General features: G+C 43.8%; 1 protein-coding gene across 5 annotated transcripts in view; it reads right to left on the reverse strand.

Moving 5' to 3' along the window:
* Positions 1–23,946, reverse strand: part of TENM1 (teneurin transmembrane protein 1) — a 318,544-nt gene that overhangs the window by 57,025 nt on the left and 237,573 nt on the right. For 4 of the 5 annotated variants that reach the window (XM_075573424.1, XM_075573422.1, XM_075573420.1 and 1 more), the window contains 5 exons: positions 20,368–20,635; positions 14,873–15,016; positions 11,361–11,610; positions 5,759–5,779; positions 2,880–3,112 (listed from right to left, as the gene is read on the reverse strand). In XM_075573424.1, coding sequence (XP_075429539.1) covers positions 2,880–3,112; positions 5,759–5,779; positions 11,361–11,610; positions 14,873–15,016; positions 20,368–20,635 — 916 coding nt within the window. The remainder of the gene's footprint in view (positions 1–2,879; positions 3,113–5,758; positions 5,780–11,360; positions 11,611–14,872; positions 15,017–20,367; positions 20,636–23,946) is intronic. The other variant, XM_075573423.1, reaches the window with a different exon arrangement.

A 23,946-nucleotide genomic window follows, 5' to 3' on the forward strand; every position in this document is an offset into this window, starting at 1 on the left:
GATGGGAATGTTACACAGATACACACAAAGTATACTCTGAAAATAAAAATGTCTAATTGTATTAGGAAAAGACGAGAATGGTCATGGGGATGGTAGTCATGGTGATGGTAGTCATGGTCGTGGTGATGGTAGTCATGGTCGTGGTGATGGTAGTCATGGTCGGGGTGATGGTAGTCATGGTCGTGGTGATGGTAGTCATGGTCGTGGTGATGGTAGTCATGGTCGTGGTGATGGTAGTCATGGTCATGGTGATGGTAGTCATGGTCGTGGTGATGGTAGTCATGGTCGTGGTGATGGTAGTCATGGTCGTGGTGATGGTACTCATGGTCATGGTGATGGTAGTCATGGTGATGATATTCATTGTCGGGGTGATGGTAGTAATGGTCGTGGGGATGGTTGTCATGGTCGTGGGGATGGTAGTCATAGTGATGATAGTCATGGTCATGGTGATGGTAGTCATGGTCGTGGTGATGGTAGTCATGGTCGTTGTGATGGTAGTCATGGTAGTGGTGATGGTAGTCATGGTCGTTGTGATGGTAGTCATGGTCATGGTGATGGTAGTCATGGTCGTTTTGATGGTAGTCATGGTCATGGTGATGGTAGTCATGGTTGTGGTGATTGTAGACAAGGTCGTGGCAGGAAAGGGCTAAGAAGAAGTGGGACCCTAGAGAGGAAACTAGAATGAAATACTGCTATTACTACAAAATCAGCAGCTGCTGTGGAGGATTGAGACTTCAAGGTTCAGGAAACAAGTCCTCACCAGAGGTTTATGAGCCATCTTTTATACCCAATCTTAATCACTGTATATTTTAATACAATATTCACCTTAACACCTTTAAACACTTTATTACGTTTAAAATCACATATTTGCACACAACTGCGCAGTGCATTAACAGTATTGTGGATGTATGTATATGATCCTCGCACAGAGGATCACAATTATGTTTATATAACTACGGCTATAGGGGTTAAATATAAATACTTGTATGGTTATCCATAACCCAGTGTCGTGTCCTAGTGTCCGATTCTTAGCCACATGCTCATGTTCCGGTCATATCGGGGAGTAGAACTCTGTCCCCCCGCCTCAGCAGTGTGTTAGGCCGCGGGCATGGTCAGCGCTTAGACACGCGTGTCAGTGAGCCCCTGCAGCTGCAATGAGAGCAGCTTTAGCAGGGGCTCACGCACGCTTCCGCAGGTGTGCGGAAGCGTAGCCGACAATCAAATTTTAGATTACGCGCCCAGGGCGGGTCACGTGAGCGGTTCGCCCAATGAGGGTGAAGCTGCTCCGTGACGTCACTGACCCGCCCATAGACATGCCCCCGGACGGCGCACGTAGTAATAAGGCCAGGGAAAGCACCTGCTTTCCCTCAGCCTCCGCACGGGCTTAGTGTCGATGGACTTAGCCTTAGTCTGAGGTGAGCGAAAGAGGGGTTACAATACTAATCCTCAATGCCAGTCTCCACAGCTGTATAATTACTAGCATCCCCCCTCTTGCCTCCTGAATGTAGTGGCGTTATTGTGGGGGACAAACAGGGCACCAGGAGGGAAAAGGTTGTCCAGGAAGAATGCCATGTTGTTGGCGCCGCTCCAAGGGCCATGGAGAGATTAGCCATCCATACCAGATTAGGCAGACATGCTGTGAGTGTGAGTGAGAGGGAAGACCTGGCTTTGGGTATCTGGTCCTATGTTTCCAAGAATCAGACATGGAAGAGGTAGATGTTGCTGTGGATGAAGATGATGATGAGCCTGGTGTTGGTGGTGTTGGCCGTGTTGTGGTGCACATACTGCACAAGTAGAGGGTAAGAAGGAACTCTCATAGTAGTAGTAGAAGAGGTGATGATGTGATCCTTGGTGTAACTACAACTTTTAGTGGTGTTGGTGGTACCAGGAGGGGAAGAAGAAGGTGATGATGATGTTGGTCATGTGAGAAGAGCCAGAGAATAATATTATGAGATGTATCAAAAGTTTTTGCTCTCTTCAAATAAATCCACCACGTCTATGTGGCATTTAACCTTCAAAGAGATATGTGCTAAATGTCAGAAACAAGATTAACACATTTAAAGCTGCAGTTCAGTCAATTTCCTGCATGTTTGTTTTTAATAAACCAGTTCTGTAGTAAGAAAAAATACTTTTAGCATTTTCTCTTTTTAAAAAAACAACTTTTAAAGACCAATTTTCTTGTATTCTATTTTAACAGCCATTTGCTAAGGCACCGCCCCTTCATGTCCTGTCACCAGCCCTGGCACACCCCTCTGTCAGCCCTGCCCTCCCTCTAGCACGTCAGGAGTGCTCATGAATATTCATGAGCTTCCACTGACAGACAAGCAGAATATAAACAGATCCCTTCACTAATTATGTCACCAAATTTCGACCTATCAATACATGGAGAACGAATTGACTGACAGCTATACAGTTCTTTAGGTAATTAGAGATTGCACACATAAAACTATTGAAGTAAAAAAAAAAAAAAAAAAAAAAAAAGATTCAACTGCAGCTTTAATACATATGTTGCTGGTGGAAATGCAAATCTTTTGCTTTGGAGCAACATGCATGATTTCCATATATATCCCCAACATGTAACCTATTAAACATGCCATTGCCATCAGTTCTCTTTGGTCCAACGAGGGGCTGACCCTTTATAAAACCTCAAGAATTGTATCACTTTCATCATTACTCTTCACCCGTTTGTTCTTAGATTATTACGACTCATTAATTTGTTGTCCGTTTATGATAAAAATACACCTCCCAGTTAAATAAGAAAAGAAGTATGTGATTTTGTGGGCAGATGCTTTGTTTCTACAGTAGAAATTATGTTATTCTAAAAAGTTTCGAGTGCAAAAGCACCTTCAAAACAGAGGAGTTCTTTCAAGATTCCCTACCTCTTGGGCTATTGAGAGAAGCTTCATTTGCTCTTCCACCATCTCCACAGTGACTCTGATCAAACGGGAGGCACTGGTCCCCAGTCCCAGCTATCACTTCAAAGTTCTTTGTCAGCTCCTTTATTTCAGTGAGAGATTTCACTCTGTAAACCCTCCGGGTGTTTGTATCGGACAGGTAAAGAGATTCTGAGCCTGGGTCCACAGCCAGGTAATATTTATGAGCTGGGCTGGTACTGTTAAAAAATAAATAAATAAATAAAGTATTTGACAGGTACAGTTTATATACATATTTGTACAGAAGTACTCATGTTTTTATTTGCTTCTACACAGACATTGTTGTTGAATGTATCGCTGTGATTAAAATACCCAGTTGTGAGTATTTGCCTAAAACATGTCTCTTTTAAAACCATTCCCCATAAATTGGGGAATTGGGGCCCTCTGTAGAGGCCCCTTTAAAAAAAAATATTCAAAGAATGGAAATTTACTGTGGCAATGTGTTATGGTGACAGAATGTTCTCTAAACTCCCCCTACACTGGGACATTCACGAAACGGCATCAGCACTAATTAATGTCCATTCAATGTAATTCCCACTAATGGCTAATGCCTTTTTAATGAATAGCAGCCCTTGAAGGGCTGTAGAAGTAAAGTCTATGGTGATCAAATATTACACGGCCAATGAGCTATGCACTATGGGCTCCTTCAGAATAACACATTAGTGGAACAGTGGAATATAACGCTTTCATCTCAGTGTCCTATCTCTTTTCAGTTGGGTGTATGAAAAAGATGCTATTGGTTTAAGTGCTGGATGAAAAATGGATCCTTAGAAGTACGACATTACTAGGGAACACTGATTGATGTTGCAATAGACATTGGCTTGCTGGCAATTAAGTATTTCTTCCTTGCCAGCAGCCATTGTAATATCTCTGAACTACCAGTGATTAATGTTAAAGTATCAGGGGGTTACTGGCTGTTTGGTGCATTCAGATATTCTGATACCCCCAGCCCTGAATTTCCAAGCAATAAATAATAAGCAGATCAGCTTCCTGCTTCGGTGCTCGACACCTAGCTTCAAATGATATATACATGTACCTTTTTATTTAAAGTATTTAAGTGCAGTGTGTGTGTGTGTGTGTGTGTGTTTGTGTATATATATGTATATATATATATATATATATATATATATATATATATATATATATATATATGTATATATGTATATATGTATATATGTGTTGCAGAGAACCTTTTTGTGCGCTGGTTCTAAACTTTCTGTAAAGTTATGTACTGGCTATGCACTTCTTTATCCCAGGCTGCGCTGAAAAGCTGTGTAATGCAGCAGGCGTACGTTTATGGGGGTCTATGTCAAAATGGATTTGAAGCAAAAGGTGAGAGACACTGTGAGTGCACATTTGCATGTCATTACCAAGAATCCCTTGCTGCAGTGGAAGCACTGTATGCTAAGAGATAATAAGGAAAGGCAGGGTTGCAGTCGGAGACGTGTGAACGTGCTCACACGTGGAGTTTTTATTTGCTGTAAAGTCATGCACATTTAATGACCACGCGACATTGCCTATGAATTAGTGTTGGTATACATACTGTCAGTGGGTCTTGATTAGCATCACAGTAGAAAATGTTCAGATCTAAAAGGCTAGAATAAATTGCTGTCTTGTAACATACTATTATTTGGCAGGGCATTCTTTAAAAAAAATCTTAACCTAAGTTTCTTTTGTATTATGGCTTTGTCCTGGTTTTTTTTCCGTCTCATATTGTGTGTACATGGTAATTATTGTCACAATTACACTACTGTAGCTATCATCAGCCACGACTGGAGCAGTTGGTGGAACTTCGCCGAGCATAAACGAAGCACAATATGATACAGATATGGTTTAGAAAATAATATGCTTGTTTATTCCGAGGGTTCATGACCCAGCGGACGAAGATACAAACTCGGTTGTCATTGTACAGGCTAGCAGTTGTTCGTTAAATAACTTAACATAAGAGATTGATTTATGTTTTTCGATAAAAGCTTTTAATATAATTAATGTGCTTCTTTAAGGGCAATTAAAACTATATATTAAATGCTGTATTAGCTGACGGGTCGATAAAATACATAACAGGCAAAAGTTTAGCTAATGAATTAATGGATAAGATGCAAAAAGTGAGACAGTGTGTGCTCATTTGCATGTCATTACCCAGAAACCCGGCTGCAGTGGAAGCGCTGAACTTTACCTTTCTGTTAGGTACCGATGGGACCTGAGTGCACATACGTCCAATTAAAAACCACCGCCATTCTATTTGAATGTGTTTTACAACCAACTGTATGTATTTATATCTTTATTTATATAGCGCCAGCTATGTACACAGCAGTAGTGCACATGACGTACTAATATAACCCATATTGGGAATAAGCGCTTCAGACATGGAAGTTATAACAGGAAAAGGAGTCCCTGCCCCGAAGAGCTTACAATCCAAGTGCTAAGTAGGGAGAACTTAGAGACAGGAGGAGGGTGTTCTGGTAAGGGCGTCTGCAAGGGGCAAAGGTCAGAGCATCTGCGATGTATAGTATCAGCCAGCGGAGTTCCCGTATGCTTCAGGTGTGTTTTACCTTGTACCCAATGGACTGTGGTTCCTAAAAGGAAAATGCTGTTTGGATAAATACTAAATCTTAGTGATTGATTAATGGAAGAAAACATGTTCTCTTAATATCACATTTTAAGCGAAGTAATAAAAGTGAGTTAGATTTAGTTCCCTTTGTGCATAGCGTGCTGTTTGTTATACCGTCTTTAAATCTTGCTCACATTTCTAATCAACGTTATTCAGGGTTTTTCTTTACACGAAATCAATAAAGTTATAAATAACGGCGCCGGGATTCGCTTACCTGTGCCTTGTATCTCGGTTTCTGATACAATAAATCAGGTTTGGTGCAGCGCAGGAAATCAGGAGACAAACAACAATTAGTGCAAGTATCGGAAGACAAGAACTGTTATATGTACCATTAACCTTTCTACAGTTCAAAGGGCCCCACAGCATGATAGGGCTAAGCAAAGAATTGTATGTACTGTGTAGAGATGTGCAAATAAAAGTACCCCTTGTGAGCACATTCACATGTCTCAGACAGGTCTGTAACCCTGCCCTTCCCCATTATCTCTTAAAGCTGCAGTTCAGTCTTTTTTTTTTTTAATTAATTTTTTTACTTCAATAGTTTTATGTGTGCAATCTCTAATTAGCTAAAGAACTGTATAGCTGCCAGTCAATTCGTTCTCCATGTATTGATAGGTCGAAATTTGGTGACATAATTAGTGAAGGGATCTGTTTATATTCTGCTTGTCTGTCAGTGGAAGCTCATGAATATTCATGAGCACTCCTGCACTGACGTGCTAGAGGGAGGGCAGGGCTGACAAAGGGGTGTGCCAGGGCTTGTGACAGGACACGAAGGGGCAGTGCCTTAGCAAATGGCTGTTAAAATAGAATACAAGAAAATTGGTCTTTCAAAGTGGTTTTTTTAAAAACAGAAAATGCTAAAAGTATTTTTTCTTACTACAGAACTGATTTATTAAAAAAACCACACATGCAGGATATTGACTGAACTGCAGCTTTAAGTAAAAAATTGGGAGGAGCGCACGAACCAAATGGAGCAGGAAAGGACCCAAAATCAAAATATGTAAAAGGGTACTTTAATGTGTCATGAGACCCATCCAACGCGTTTCGAACGCCACAGCGTTCTTTATCAAGCAATTATCTCTTAGCATGCACTGCTTCTACTGCAGCCAGGGATTCTGGGTAATGACATGCAAACGAGCGCAGTGCATCACATTTGCTTCCTATCCAGTATACGTTTTGTTGAAACCAATCCCAGCTTCACACTGCAAAGCCAGTATAACCAGCCTCACACTGAGACCCAAAAGGTCAAAACAGCTATCTGTGAGTAGGTTATACTGACTCTGCACTTCTTTAACCAAGGTAGGGTTGCCAGGTGTCCGGTATTGAACTGGACTGTCCTGTATTTGGACACTCTGTCCAGTAAAAAAAATAGAGGTACTGATGGACATGTATGTGTCCGGTATTACCTCTCTGGACATAGTGACCTGACTGGCTTAGGGGCCCACGAGATTTCCCCGAGCAAGGCTGTTGCTAGGGGGCTGGGCAGCTTCCTCCAACCTGATTGACTGCATTACCCAGCAGCAGCCAATCAGGAGCAGGTGTCAGGAGTAAGGGGGTGGGGCCAAGGAGAGGAGGAAACAGCATGGAGAGGAGAGAGGTGTGTGTGTGTGTGTCTCGAGTACATCACATCTTTCACCACTGTGTCCAGTATTTTTGGAGAAGCCACCTGGCACCCCTAAACCCAGGCGGTGCGGCAAAGCGTTGTAATGCGGCAGGCACAAACTTACAGGGTCCATGTTAAAATCGATTAGAAGCAAAAGGTGACACTGTGTACTTATTTGCATGTCATTACCCAGAATCCCTAGCTGCTGTGGAAGCACTGTATGCTAAGAGATAATGAGGAAAGGCATGGTAACAGACCTGTGGGAGACATGTGAACGTGCTCACACGTGACATGTTTATGTGCTCTGTATGGTAGGAGGTTTTCGTCACTTTTTTTATCCACCATAACTTATTTAATGTGTGATCCAAATGTCCACAAACTCAGGGGAATTTGCAGGGTTTTTTTTTTGTGTGTGTGTGAGAAAAAAACATCAACGATTGCAAGCAAGAATAAGAAATAGCGGGGTCATATGTACAAGGTCACAGGACCAAAGTGCGGGTCATTCAAGAAATCATCACAAAATCCGCCAACTAAAACGCAACCAGCTCGTACATCTCTGCTACTCAGACATAAGATATTCTGTTTTTACTAAAGATCAGGAAGGTTATTTAAATTTTAAAACTACAATGCTGCTGATACGTTCAACCTGGAAAGATGCATTGAAATGGGCGTCTTGTTTCCTGGTATGTCATCTGAGTTGGAAACCAATGTGAATCTATACAGTATAACCGACTAAATTACACACACAGGATGGGTGTGTACTGAACACAACTTGATTCTGCACACCCAAAAAAACATTCTGGATGAAATGATGCAGAGAAACCCATCATCATTTCAAATACTGGAATAATATGAATAGTTATAATGTATCTTTTAGATTGTGAGCTAATTTGGGCAGAACGTGGTGTGTTTCATGGATATAATTGTCTCTTACCTCTATCACACCGGGATGCTGAATATGTTGGTGTCTTGCAAATTAATAATGTGACGAATAATGTATTTTACAAACAGAATACAAATATCACATATCTCCTGTTCCCTTGTTGTTCGGTTCCAGCCTGTTACCTTCTCATGAGGTAAGTGAAGAGGTTTAGTCCACAAGAAAATAAGAAATTTATCGTAGGTAACCTGATTTAAATTAAGTTTTTATCAAAAGATGCAACTAAATGTGACTCTTTTGTTAAAAGGCTTGGGGACTTATTCTCGTAGCTCCGAAGTAAATGCTAATCCAGGCGGGTTGGCGTGTTCATAAGTAGCGGAATGAAATGTGAGAAAAAAGCTTATTCTCTATTGCAAACCGCTTCTATAAAAAGTGACAAACCGCACAGTTTAAACAACCAAACCGCCCGGATTGTATGTGCTTTAGAAGCGGGAATGACCCGAGGCGTTAACTCCGTCCCCAGTCTGATTGGTTTTGCTCTCTCGGCTAAACCCATATTTCAGGCTCTGGATGCAAGTCGCAATAACAATCTAAAAATTTAAGTTTTTAGAACCGGTTTGCATAAGGGAGCTACTAGAATAGCAGTTTTAGTAAAAAGATGCAAGTTTGAGGGTTTTTTGACAAACCGATTGGATTGGCAGAGCCGGAGTAAAACCGCTTCTAAAAAAAGCCTTTTAGACACAGATTGGACATGCGAGACAGGTTTACATAATATCAAAGCATGCCCACCCCATCGGAAAGGGCACTTTAGAAGTGGTTTGTTACACTTTGGGGCTAAGAGAATAGGCCCCTTAGGATCACAATTTAAAATATCACTAATACATTTCAAGTCAATTAGAAAGGAGCACACAATTTTTGTATTTATTTTCCAAGAGTACAAATATCCTTTTTTCCAACCTTCAATATAAATTAGAAGGGAGAACATGAATACCAGACATCTTTTGTTTAGCTGGAGATTTGACTGAAAAACTAATAATGTTACAGACGATTTGTGTAAACACAATGAAACCCCTAAATAATATCCATGGATTGTCAGTAGCCACATACCCAAATTAGTGAATATTGTGTAATACAAATTCCAACTGAGAACTAATGCAATATTTACTATAAAAACAGTACACACACATCACACAGGCTTCCCAGTAACCTTAGTATTGCTATTTTATTAAAATCATCATCAAAAATGAAATCATTTGACAAAGTGCTGATTACCATTCAGCCTGTTGTGTACTATTATAAATTCTAATTTTATTTATTTTGACACTTAGCCCCAGGATATACTTTTTATATTTAACATCTTGTTTTGAAGGTGCACTGTGAATCATTTTAAATTAGTGGTACAGCAACCATAACAGTGTCTCATCATTAACAAATAATTATATTCCTTGCTACAAGTTCAAATTAATTTACTTATTTATACAGAAACAATTTCAAGTCTCAAGGCTGCGTGCAATTTAATCTCATGTTGCAGTTTGTTCTGGTTGAAAAGTGTGGTGTATACACAGGAGTATTTATGAAAGTTCTATTTTACCAAAGGCATTATAAATCTGATTGAGTTGGATAAATGTTAAGCACGTAAAATTAGGTACTGCAAAATGCTAATGGCTTAAACGAAGCATTCGTGCATTCACAGATAAATAGGAATATTAACTTGCACTGCGTATTATTATGGCGCCTGCTCTTGTCTGAGTTCGACGGCTGCGGTGCTACGCAGAATTCAAATTCACGGCACGGGTTGTTAAGTAAACGCTTTTATACGCTGGTCTTATGGATTTTCTATCTGTGTTTTGAGAATTTCTATGTCGAATTTTTCAGAACATAAAATGCCATATAGAGGGCGGTGTACAAAGCTCTACAAGTGGGTACAGGCATACCCCGCATTAACGTACGCAATGGGACCGGAGCATGTATGTAAAGCGAAAATGTACTTAAAGTGAAGCACTACCTTTTTTCCACTTATCGATGCATGTACTGTACTGCAATCGTCCTATACGTGCATAACTGATGTAAACAATGCATTTGTAACAGGCTCTAATGTCTCCCCGCTTGCGCACAGCTTCGGTACAGGTAGGGAGCCGGTATTGCTGTTTAGGACGTTCTGACAGGCGCATGCGTGAGCTGCCGTTTGCATAGTGGGCGATAAGTCCTTACTCGTGAGTGTACTTAAAGTGAGTGTACTTAAAGTGAGTGTCCTTAAACCGGGGTATGCCTGTACACTGTTTCATAACTCACGATGGATATATCAACCTGACAAAGTCACCCTGTTAAAAACAGAATGACATGAACATCTCATTTTACTTGTGTAATATTTTTCAATTTAAAGTCTATTCTTTTACAATGTACAAAAATTAACGCAGGGGGAAAAAAAAGATGTCCATGCAGCAGTTTTTATTAAAAATGTGCAACAGGGAACATTTTATAGAAACACAAAGACTTGTGAGGAGTTTTGCAGAATATTAATGGCTTGAAATGTAATAGACACAGACTGGATTTAGGACACTGGTCCAGATTGACAAAAGGATGCTAAGATTTAGTGTGTTTTTGCACCCGTTCATATCAATGGGATTATAGGCTAGAGCCTAGCCCCCTTTCGTACATCTGGGCCTCTGTGTAGATTGATTTAGGATTCATAAACATATTGGCCAACATTAAGATGGATTAAGTCTTCAGGGAAGACAGAATAAGGTATTATTTGTTGCACCAACACAGGTACATGGCAATACTTCAGTTAATATACTTGGTGCATAAGCACAAAGCTAAACATTCCTCCCTGACACCTTATAAAATAAATGATCAAAAAGATACAGATTTCGCATTGAAAATCTTGGTAAATCTGCTTTTTTATCGCAAATATATAAATACTGCATGCAGCCGCGGCTAAGCTGCGTTAGTATGTATGTGTAAGGCTGCGCCAGGGTGGGAAAGTGCTCGAGCGCCGTGACGTCAGGCCAGTCAGTTGCGCGCTCGAGGGGGCATGACGGGGCGCGGCAATGACGTCACGGAGCTGGTTCACCCTCATTGGGCGAACCGCTCGCGTGATGCATCAGCGAGCAGCCAAATCAAATTTGGTTGTCTTGCCAAGCAGCTAAGCGCCGTGCACGCGCAGGCGCTCGCTCACGCTGGCCACACACATCGCAGCAATGTGTTTCATCGCGGTCAGCGCGCGCGCGCTCAGCTACACCCTGGCTGCCGCGTAAGGACTCAGAGTGTGGGAATGCAAGCTGGCACATGGGGTAATCCATCGCGACATTCCGACATCTTATAAACACGTCTTACCTTAGCTCTAAAATGCTGATAACATTTCCGGACGGGTGTATCCGCCTCACAAAGTTAAAGTCCCCAATGTACACGCTACTGTCGGGTCCAGTTGCCATAGCAACAGGAGCAAAGAGTTTGTTGCTATGCGTCGGGCCGTTGCAGCTGGCACAGGAGACGCCTCTCTGCTGACCGTTGCCCATCAGTGTAGAGATCACAGGGGGCTGCTGAGATATGAAAATATTTTCTCCATCTCCTTTGTGCAATATCCCTAAAAGACATAAGAAATCTGCATGTTCAGAATCCTGTTTAACAGCTGATGAGTGGCTCAGTAGAACACTGCACCCCCTGTGCTGAAGCAGGGATATCCTTAAAAAAGCACAATGCAGAATTCTGTTTATTTTTTTATGAAATCCGAATGTTACAGGGGTTTAAGTGTCACTTTTTGGAAATGGCTCTTGAAATAACCTGATAAAAAGAGATAACGAGAAGGGTCGTAGCATGACATTGTTCTTCATACTATGTTACATCAGCAAAAGAACAACCTTTTCACTGCCAAAGGAATGCAATAAATAACAAAAAGAACAAACTGACCACAGTGCAAAACTTCCCTAACTGGAGGTGTAGGCTCACAAATAGTAAACTATTACTGTATAAAGCAGCAATCACCCCACTCCTGACCCCCTTTTTCCATGATGGGAAACACAGGGTGACCCGGAGCTGAACCACATTATATACAGCTCTGAGTTCCCACACCGGTTACTGAGATAACTACCGGTAAAGTTACCAGGGTTACATCCTGCTTTAGAAATCTCCTGCACGCAGGGGGTGGGGGGGCGTACACAGCGCTTCACCGCGGTCTGCGGTCTTGGGATAGAGGGAGAGATTGCGACGGGAGGGGGCGTGACGGGGGTTTTGCAGGGGTATGGTCATGACCTCACGCGGCTGGTTCGCCCTCATTGGCTGAACCACCGGCGGGGGCGTGGCCACGCCTCCGTCACAAGTTCCAAATACAATTTTTTTTTGTATTTGAGAAAACTTGCAGTACAGCGCAGCTGGCAGATGCGCGCCGAGGTAGGTACTGGGGCCGGTCTGATTGGGGGGCGGTGCTTGTGCGCACAGCGCAGAACGCACTGGGACCGCAGCCTTACAGGGTAATAGGAAGCCCCAACGGATGCCATTACGGCTTCTTATTAGCCGCATATTTAAACTGAAATGTTGTTTCCCTCGGAGGGGACTGAAACGCCGGCATCTTCGCTCCCATCATATCAAAAATAAAGGTGTCGCTTAAAAAAATTGAAAATGAACCGTCGGGATTGCCGCGTGAACGAGAGCATAACAAGACTGTAAGCAAGTCTCATGTCCACCCTGGAACCGTGACCGGACAGAAAGGACATGTGTAAAATGTTACCGTATTTTAATCTTCTCGCAAACGAGACAGAGACGTTTTTCCCAGTAACACCTTAAACATCCATTCAGTGGCACATAACTGATGATACATTCTGATGAAATTCCCAGGTGGAAGCCCTACAAGTTCCATGTTAATGTGTTCCAATCACCAGTAGTATAAAGCATTCTGTAAAACCAAATACATGCAACAGAAAGAAATAACACATCTCTTATGCTGACACAATAGAATATACATTCTGTGTAAATCTATAACATTGTAGCACTCTAAATCAGCAGTTCCCAACCTTTTTTTTTTTTACATTGTGCACCACTTTCTAGAAAATATTTGTCCCACAGACCCCTAATTAATAAATCTTAGTGCCTACTTATCTTACTATAGCTAGCTGAACTGTTTGACCGATCCCAGGCAGTATAGTGTCCTGAGCTAGTGGGGAGAACACCCACTTAATAAGGCCCCAACTGCACCTACAGTAGGTGTGTGCAAACAGCGGGGTGGGTATAGGTGTCACTCACTGCGGGAGTTTCCAAAGTCACGTCCCATAATGCCTTGCCACTGTGGATGCAATGCATTGTGGGGAGCAACTTTGGAAGCTCCTGCTGTAATTGACACCTATAACACCCACACCAAGGAGTAGTTTGGGGTCTTACTAAGTGTGCAGCCCCCAAATGGGCTCAGGAATCCGCTATACTGCCTGGGATCCGCCATTACAGATTTTTTGGGACGAACTTCCTGGAGACACCCTAGGGGTTCCCTAGCCCCCTATTGGGAATCACTGCTCTAGAGTATGAGCTTGCACTTTGGTGCAGACTGATGCACATCAGATCTTTCTACTTCCTAATGTGAATAAATGATATTTTAATGACAATTTACAGGAGCAGACATAGAAGAATGGTAGCTAATAATATCAAAGTACTTTGCAACATTACAATAGGATGATCCACAGACACTGGAAAAAGTGTTCTTATATGGAGTAGCAAGGTGGAAGTACAGTGTGCTTAGCAGTGACCTAATCAAAAGTCTGCAATAGAAAGCTGTAAAATCACTTGAGTAACACTATTGAGAGCTTCATTAGATGTGTACTTGAGGATTGCTTGAAAGATGATTCCACTGGATAACAGAATAGACAATGGGTCTCATTCATGTAACAAAGGTATCTAGCATTATTCTGACAATGAGATCCAGACACTGACTTGTGGAGAAAGGATCTGGTATACTTAGAAATCTGGCTAAACGTCCAAGAAATGGAGGCTTACGGAACCAGTACTTATCAGTACCACATCACTGTAACAATATTCATGGGACTCAGCTGGTATCAGGCGTCAAAATGGACAGAATAACTGACAATGACAATATAATATCGCGTGCCTTTTTGTAAAGATTGCACAGATCTCCTCTTATTTTCAGATTTAATAAGTTTAAAGTGTAGACACCAACAGTATGGGCCTATTCTCGCAGCTCCGAGGTGTGACAAACCCTTTCTAAAGTGCACTTTAGAAGCGGATTGGCGTGCTCTGCTATCCTGTAAGCCCTGCTCGCATGTCCAAACGGCTTTTTTTTGCTCGCAACTGCAAGTCTCGTAGCTCCGTTATGCAAACCGCTTCTAAAAACTCACATTTTTTTTTAACACCAACCACCTCAAGGGGGCGAGATTGGTATTGTGAGTCACATCCAGAGCCTGAAATATGGGTTTGGCAGAGAGAGCAAAACCCATAAGTCAGACTGGGGACGGACTTAGCCCCTTTAAAAATTTTAAATTTAAAAGTGGTTTAGAAGAAGCGGTTTTGCTATTGTATTGTATGTCTTTATTTATATAGCGCCATTAATGTACATAGCGCTTCACAGTAGTAATACATGTGGTAATCAAATAAATAACAGATAATATAAATAACAGATCATGGGAATAAGTGCTTTAGACATAAAAGTAACATTAAGGAAGAGGAGTCCCTGCCCCGAGGAGCTTACAGTCTAATTATATACAGTAGACTCTATAATTAAAAGACTATAGAGAATATGTTTTTTTTTTCTTCCCCCCAATTTCATTCTTGTGAACATGACAACTTCGGAGCTACTAGAATAAGCCCGCTAGTATTTTACATGCAAATCGTAAAAGCGCTACACTTACCGTTTTGAGGATTTAAAATGTGGTGCTTGTTGAAGGACCACCCTCCGAGGTTTGAGGCGTCCATCTCAAAGCCTTGCAATGTTACTGTTCTTTTCTCCCACAACACAAGCTCTGGGCATGATTCGTATTCATATCCAACTGACACTGCCATGAAAAAAAATAAGACGTTTAAATGCATATTCTGCCTTCAATGTATTTGTTTATTCCATAGCATTTAAATTGGTATAGCAGCAACTATATCACTCCCAGGCCAGATCTGACACCTGAGACAGATGTGTATTATAGGCATAAATCACTGTGGTTTGTGTGTCTTCGCGAAGAAGTCCCTATATTTTACCTTTTCAGCCACCTGACGTTATCTTCAAAAGAAAATGCAACCTGATTATAGTGCCTCTATTTTAGTTTCCCCATAGCTTGTAAAAAATATGAGATTTCAGCTCACTGGAATCCAGGACACACGAGGGAACAGAAGCCCAAGACGGCCTTTAACATTTTTCCTGTAAGCTATAGCACACAGTTAGCCCCATTTTGCAACCAAGAACCCATGAGCACTGTGCTTGAGCAATGTGCCTGAGCATTGGCCTTTAAATGATCATCTCATTTGCAGGTGGAAGAAGCCCGTGCTAGACTGTTTTCTAGGCTGTGGCAATTAAGGACCAAACGCAATGCTACCTTAAAGCTGCAGACCAACATGTGCTTCTTATTTTTTTTTAAATAAATCAGTTCTGTACTATGAGAAAAACTTGTAGCCTTTTTTTTTTTTTTTTAAAAACACGGTGAATTATATTTTTTATGTATTATAATGTAGCAAGCATTTGTTGTTTCTATAGCAACCATTTACAAAGTCACATCCCCTTCCCTTCTGAAACAGGCTCTGGCACACCCCTTTTTGAGCCCAGCCCTCTCTCTAGCAGTGCACCAATTGTATCTAGTGACTCCCTGGTCACATGATCTTCCCCACAGAACTTTGCATCTTTGGTCCTCTTCTGCTGCACTGACAGCCATTCAGTGAACCCCCAGCCGAATCTTCGCCGATCGATCACAGGAGAACGGATCGATCTGCAACTTAGCCAATTACTTATCCTTGTGTGGATTGTATTAATGCACCTATTAAGGAGGGGAGGCGGGGGGAGGGGAGGCGGGGGGGGGGGGGAGAGAGAACGGCAGCTTGGACAGCTGCTTTAATGGGATAAGCTGTGCGGCTAGGCCATACCCCACCCTGACGCATACTCCGTCCCACATTGAGCAGCCACTTTACCCTTTGCTTTTACATTGCCCCTTATTCCCACTAGAGTGTAAGCTCTCAGGAGCAATACCTTCTGTATCTGCGCTGCGGTATATGTTTGCGCTTGACAAATAAACAATGATAATAATAATAATATTAATAAGATGATTGTTACATCAAGTTTGCATTTAATACACGCAGTAGTTCAGGCCTGGGGTGCTCACCACTGCCCTAAAGTGTATCTAATCCAAATAATATAACTATTATTTATACCATGATTTCTACTACTTGTACCAAAAGGATTGTGTACTTCAAAAGTAGTGGGTACCTGTTTTATTTGGACTAACAGAATATATTATAAAGACTAGCTTTGGGGAACAACGCTCTCTTCCTTAGGTACTGGATTACAAAGGATTTTAACCTATGTTTTAACCCTGGACTCCTCAATATTCTGGCTGCTATTTTCAATCTTAACATATATTTCCATCCCCTCTCCTGTATGCAGATAGGACTTTTCTGAGCCTGCATTGTACCGAGACAAAAGAAACCCAGAAATAAGCTGTAAAGTTATTGTAGGAAAACTCAGGAGGGGGCAAAAAATAAATAAATTCAAAATGACATCAAACTCTTCTCTTGCAGAAAGGACAGCCCAATTCAATTTAATAAAAAAAATAAAAAAGACAGCATTGATTGTTCCTGTGGCTTATTTCCAAATCCTCTATTAATAACACGAGTAGCATTCATTTTCAGATTTCATAGCCCATCAATTCATTTCGTGGCATGTAAGTATAACGATTATACAGTCATCAGAGGACAGGCGCCTTCTTTGCTTTCAGGGTGTCTCGGTATTTTGTCAAGCAAACATTTTGTCGTCTAAGCCTTAGTGAAATTATTCATGTTTTTTTATTTAATGTGCATCAATTGCACATCATTTTCCAGCATCTCGGCTTACGGGCTATTTCATCTTTCTACACTGTATGCTAAAATCACCTTTCTGTGGTACTCATAGCCTATAATAACTCAATCACGTTCTCCTCCCCTAAATTGTCAAATGTCAGACGTGTACGGTACCGGTTGCCTTAGATACGGTCTTGAAATGGCTTATGTGAATTAATTCACATACTGTATATACCATGCAGCAACTGGCCTATTAACCAAAAGATGATTGTTTATGATGGAAGGAAACAAAACACGGAACTGCTAAATTAAATACGGCCCAGAGCACATATACAATAACAAACTATAATGTTATTTAAAAGATCTTTGGAAGAGGAAAAGCCTTTTGAAGGGGCTACCTTTAATGAAGACGTTCCACGTGGATCACATCACAGAAAACACTGTTTGAAACTTCTTTCTAAGACAGTTATTTGCTGAGGAGCGGAAATCCATGCATTTAAAAAAAAAAAAAACATTTGAATTTTATTTTTTTACCCAGGATTGAAGCATGGGGTCTCCGAAGCTGAACCTCTTTTCATTTCAGCTCTGGGGACCCCCGGCATCCGGACATACTTACCTCCTGTAGTTGGTGCTGGTAGCTGCTCTGCTTGGCTACCAGGGATACCACATGATGGCCGCTCTTCAAAGCTCCCGCGCACTGCGAGCCAATAGGAAGCCATGATGTCATTGGGTTCCGCTTCCTCTTGGCTCGGGTGATGCGGGAGTTTAAACTTTAAACCCCGGCTAGCTGAGCCGGAGCGTCTACCAGCACCCCATACAGAGGTAAGTATCTCTGGAAGCAAGGGGACACCAAATTAACGGGGTTCAGCTCTAGAGACCCCCTGCTTCAATACTGGGTAAAACAAATGTAAACAAATGAAATAAAAAAGGTACTTGGATTGCTCCATTAAAATACAGGCTCTGGGGTATTCGCTTAACTGAGCTTTACAGTTTCTTATTTACCATCACCACTTAAAGAGGCAATGCAAGCGGCACTTTATTAAAAGAAATGTTCTTTTTTTGTTTTAAGCTACGCAGCCTTTGATTACCTTTATTTATAACTAATTACCCCAGCTGCAGATCAATTTGTAATCCCGTGATCGATCAGCCGAATGCTGTTTACCGCGTTCATTAAATGGCTGCCTTTCAGTTTCAATCAATCCTTCAGTTAGTGTAACTCAGCAGCTACAATGTATTCTTGTGTTACTAAGGTAACATTATCTATTGTTACAGTTTGCAGCTCACACTGCTGGGAACATTGGCAACAAGTTATCATAAACAGAAAAGTGTTGCAATTATCTTGCACTGCTGGGGAGGTGGGCTAAAGCCTGTTATAGAAATCAAAGGAGTATCTGTATATTAAAGCTCATTAAAAATGGTATTAGGAGTTGAATAATCATTTTTTTTAAATCTAGTAAATATGATCTAATACCACAGAACAGATTTATTTAACAAAACACACATATAGTATATTGCACAGATTGCTCCTTTAATAATAAGAATATGGTCCTTTGTTACTATTATTGTTGATTTCTCAGACAAGTAGAATGTGAAAGTCTCACACCTTAATACCGCTTAGTAAATACGTCTTTGTATGTTTGAAAACAGTCATATATGTTTTCTGTGAATTAGGCTGCGCTTATAGTGCCGGCGACGGTGACAGCGAAGTGGCGTCAAAAAAATTGTCACTGTTGTCAGCGCTTATAGTGCACGCAACGGCAACGGCGCAACCAAGCGACAGCGCTACCAAAAATCAGGGAGTCACTGTTATTTGATTTTTTTCCGCGACGGTCTCCCCTTGTGGCCAATCAGAGAGCGTCTCCGTCCCTCTGCATTCCCCCTTTCTGGCGTTGCTGGCCACAAACACAACTTCAAACACAACTATCGCAATGGCGACGTCATCGGTCGCGTCGCCGGCACTACAAGCGCAGCCAATGACCAAAATGGGAACAGATATGAAGTAGATCACAAACATCTGAAACCAGCGCTGGTACTGTACCAACACACATACTATAACCAAGTTTATACTTAGCTGAACAAGTTAATGAGTTTCATGTCATACACATAACATCGCTAATAAAAAAAATATATCAAGTAGTTATCACATTTCTGAAAGCTTGTTGACAAGCGATATAATTAAAGTAGAATTTATTCTTAAACAGAAGTCTTCCTGAATATATTAGAAACCACTTAGTTACAGTTTAAAATATATATATTCAAACTTCTGGAGCTGTTCATTAAATAAACTTGTAAAAAGACGGATGATTAAAGGAATATGCAATTAAGAAAGGCAATGAATCTGCCATTTCCAGACATTACTTATGGTAAACTGAAAGAGTAATGACAAATATTGCTGTGTTTAAGTGCAATCCTCGAGTAACCTGTCTCCTATTAATAGCGGAATGGCAGCTAGATGTCAAAGCCAACAAGTGAAAAAGAATAGACGTGCAACTATAGCACGGCGATAGAGGGTCAGGGGGTCAATCAAGCTGAAGTCCAGCCTCAAATAGAGTCATTTTTCCACATCACATTCAACTTTTAACACATGGGCACAGATCCACTAAACAGTGCTAAGCTTTAGCCCACCTTTACTCCTATAGGTATGAATGGGGCTCGGGAGTAAAGGAGGGCTAAAACTTAGCAGCACCCTTTGGGGGGGGGGGGGGGTCTGGGTTAGTGGTTTAAAAAAAGAAGCTAATACAGAGTTGCTAAATTCCAACTGTGCAATGCTCAGATTGTATGAAGGATAATGCCTTTGAGTTTGGGATGGGTCCGCACGGCTTTGTGGCAACATGTGGCTCGCTGGCCATTGACGTGACACTGATCGGCACACCCCACCGCTAGGGCTGGAAAGCAGAGTGCTGCAAAGCACGAGCACATTGGACTTAACAGTCAATTAAACATTTACTGTGATCCTATTTCAAAGTTTTGAAGCTAGAGGTTACATCAAAGGTAGAAAGGACCCTTCCGCTCAAACACAGACGGGACTTTGCAAAGGTGTTTTCTAAAATCTACCGGCGCTAGGAGGAGATACACTATTTTCATTTGTTCAAAGTCACACAGAGGTTGCAGTGGGTTTTACATGGGAACCTCTCACTTCCAAGGAAAGTTCCTTAATTATAAAAGATATACATTTTTTGATAACGCCCTGATTGCACCAAAATGGCAACCTCCTAATATAAACATATCTGAAGGCAATGATGAAATTATGTTGAGCAAAACTAATTCCACAAATACTAGTAAATATATAAGCAGCAAACAGCATATTTTAAACGTATGTATTATTTCTGTTGACTAAAAATTCTGTCTGCAAGTATGAAGTATTAAAACATACCCAGCGCTTCTGCCAGACCCGAAACCTTTTGTCCATAAATGTCTGTTTTATTCCAGGCAAATGTATAAACCAGGTTGATAGCCGCAGGAAACCATTTCTGTACAAGTCTTCCTTCCACGGCTACTATTAGATGCACTTTGCTCAGCCCAATAGGAATGGAAGCGTGGGTCAAAATGATGTGTACCAAGCTTTTGTATCCAAGTGTTCGACTGCTTAAGTAGCTCAGTTTCACAAAGCTAGAAGGGATAGGAATTTCCTCTTGCACAACCTGCAAGAAAAAACATCATGCATGCTGAATACAAGGGGACATCAAGGCAGCAGTGTTTGGATACCATAATATTTATTTGGAATGGAATAATATATGCAGAAACATTTAAAAATCTTATACTATATTAGTGAAAGCACTGTATGTTTGCCTGCCTGCCTGCATGCATGCCTGCCTGCTGGATGTCCGGTGTCCCTAGGGGAAATCTCATTGGTCCCTTGGGCCGCCCCCGCACACCTCTCATTGGCCTGAGGCGGAGTGACGGCCCAAAGGACACACAGGGACACAAACACACACACAGGGATATACACACACACACACACGGACACACGGACACACGGACACACACACACGGACACACGGACACACACACACACACACACACAGTAGGGGGGGGGGTGTACATTAGCAGCATGTATAACCCGGGGGGGGGGCCTCACATACCCGCCGGAGCCTCCGCCTCTTCCTCCCCGAAATCAGCCTCCCCCCCCCCGGCGCCGCTACAGTCAGCGGAGGAGCGAGTGCCCGGGACACAGCGGGGGAGCGGCCACAAGAAGCTGCCTCCCGCCTCAGTTCCACGTGGGAGCGGCCGGACGGGTGAGTGAGCGGCCTTCACCTCCCCTCACCCCCCTTCAAATCACCTCCCCTCCACCCCCCCCCCCCCGGCGCCGCTACAGTCAGCGGAGCGAGCGAGCGCCCGGGACACAGCGGGGGACCGGCAACAACAAGCTGCCTCCCGCCTCAGATCCACGTGGGAGCGGCCGGACGGGTGAGGGAGCTGCCGAACGGGTGAGTGAGCGGCCGGACGGGTGAGGGAGCGGCCTTCACCTCCCCACACCCCCCTTCACCTCCCCTCACCCCCCTTCACCTCCCCTCACCCCCCTTCACCTCCCCTCACCTCCCCTCACCCCCCTTCATCTCACCTCCCCTCACCCACCCCTCACCTCCCCTCACTCCACTTCCCTTCCACCCCCCTCCACCCCCCCTTCACCTCCCCTCCACCCCCCCTTCACCTCCCCTCCACCCCCCCTTCACCTCCCCTCCACCCCCCCTTCACCTCCCCTCCACCCCCCTTCACCTCCCCTTCACCCCCCCCACCTCCCCTTCACCCCCCCCCCACCTCCCCTTCACCCCCCCCACCTCCCCTTCACCCCCCCCACCTCCACTTCACCCCCCCCCCCACCGCCCCTTCACCCCCCCCCACCTCCCCTTCACCCCCCTTCACCCCCCCCCACCTCCCCTTCACCCCCCCCCCCACCTCCCCTTCACCCCCCCCCACCTCCCCTTCACCCCCCCCGACCTCCCCTTCACCCCCCTCCCCTCCCCTTCACCCCCCCACCTCCCTCACCTCCCCCCCCCCTTCACCTCCCCTCCACCCCCCCCTTCACCCCCCCTTCACCTCCCCTCCACCCCCCCCTTCACCTCCCCTTCACCTCCCCTCCACCCCCCCCTCACCTCCCCTCCACCCCCCCTTCACCTCCCCTCCACCCCCCTTCACCTCCCCTCCACCCCCCCCTTCACCTCCCCTCCACCCCCCCCCTTCACCTCCCCTCCACCCCCCCCTTCACCTCCCCTCACCCCCCCCTTCACCTCCCCTCCACCCCCCCCTTCACCTCCCCTCCACCCCCCCCCCCCTTCACCTCCCCTTCACCTCCCCTCCACCCCCACCTTCACCCCCCCTTCACCTTCCCTTCACTCCCCCTTACAACCTCTCACCACCTCCACCCCCCTTCCCACCTCCCCCACCCCCCTTCCCAACTCCCCACCACCTCCCCCCCCCTTCCCACCACCTCCCCCCACCCCCCCCCCCCTTCCCACCACCTCCCCCCCACCTCCCCCCCCTTCCCACCACCTCCCCCCCCTTCCCACCACCTCCCCCGCACCCCCCCCTTCCCACCACCTCCCCCGCACCACCCCCCCCTTTCCCACCACCTCCCCCCCACCCCCCCCCCTTCCCACCACCTCCCCCCCACCTCCCCTTCCCCCCCACCCCCCTCCTTCCCACCACCTCTCCCCCCACCCCCACCACCTCCCCCCCCACCCCCCCCCCTTCCCTGAGGCGGAGTCACGGGCCAAAGGACACACAGGGACACAGACACACACACACACACGTAGACACACACACACACACACAGACGTAGACACACACACACACGTATACACACACACACACGTATACACAAACACACACACGTAGACACAAACACACACACGTAGACACACACAGACACACACATACACACGTACACACACACGCACGTAGACACACACGCACGTACACGTAGACACGCACACACACATGTACACGTAGACACGTACACACACACACACACACGTACACGTACACACACACACACACATGTACACGTAGACACGTACACACACACACATGTACACGTATACTCACACACATGTACACGTACACACACACATGGAGACATACACACACACACATGGAGACATACAAACACATACGTGGAGACATACACACACACACATGTACACATACACACACACACACACACACACGTATACACTCACACACGTATACACACAGGTATACATACACATAATGTATACACACACACACATGTATACACACACATGTATACACACACACATGTATACACACACACACACACATGTATACACACACACACACACACGTGTATACACACACGTGTATACACACACGTGTATACACACACATGTGTATACACACACATGTGTATACACACACACATGTGTACACACACACACACACATGTGTACACACACACACACACACATGTGTACACACACACACACATGTGTACACACACACACACATGTGTACACACACACACATGTGTACACACACACACATGTGTACACACACACACATGTGTACACACACACATGTGTACACACACACACGTGTATACACACACATGTGTATACACACACATGTGTATACACACACATGTATACACACACACATGTATACACACACACATGTATATACACACACACACGTATACACACACACATGTGTATACACACACAAACATGTGTACACACACACACACACACACACACACACTTATACACACACACACATACAATGTATACACACAAACATGTATACACACACACAAACATGTATACACGTGTATACACACATGTGTATACACACACACGTATACACACACACAATATATACATACACACAATGTATACACACACACGTGTATACACACACGTGTATACACACACACACACATGTGTATACACACACACGTGTATACACACACACACGTGTATACACACACACA

Source organism: Ascaphus truei, chromosome 16 (genome assembly GCF_040206685.1).
Source record: "Ascaphus truei isolate aAscTru1 chromosome 16, aAscTru1.hap1, whole genome shotgun sequence".
NCBI lineage: Eukaryota > Metazoa > Chordata > Amphibia > Anura > Ascaphidae > Ascaphus > Ascaphus truei.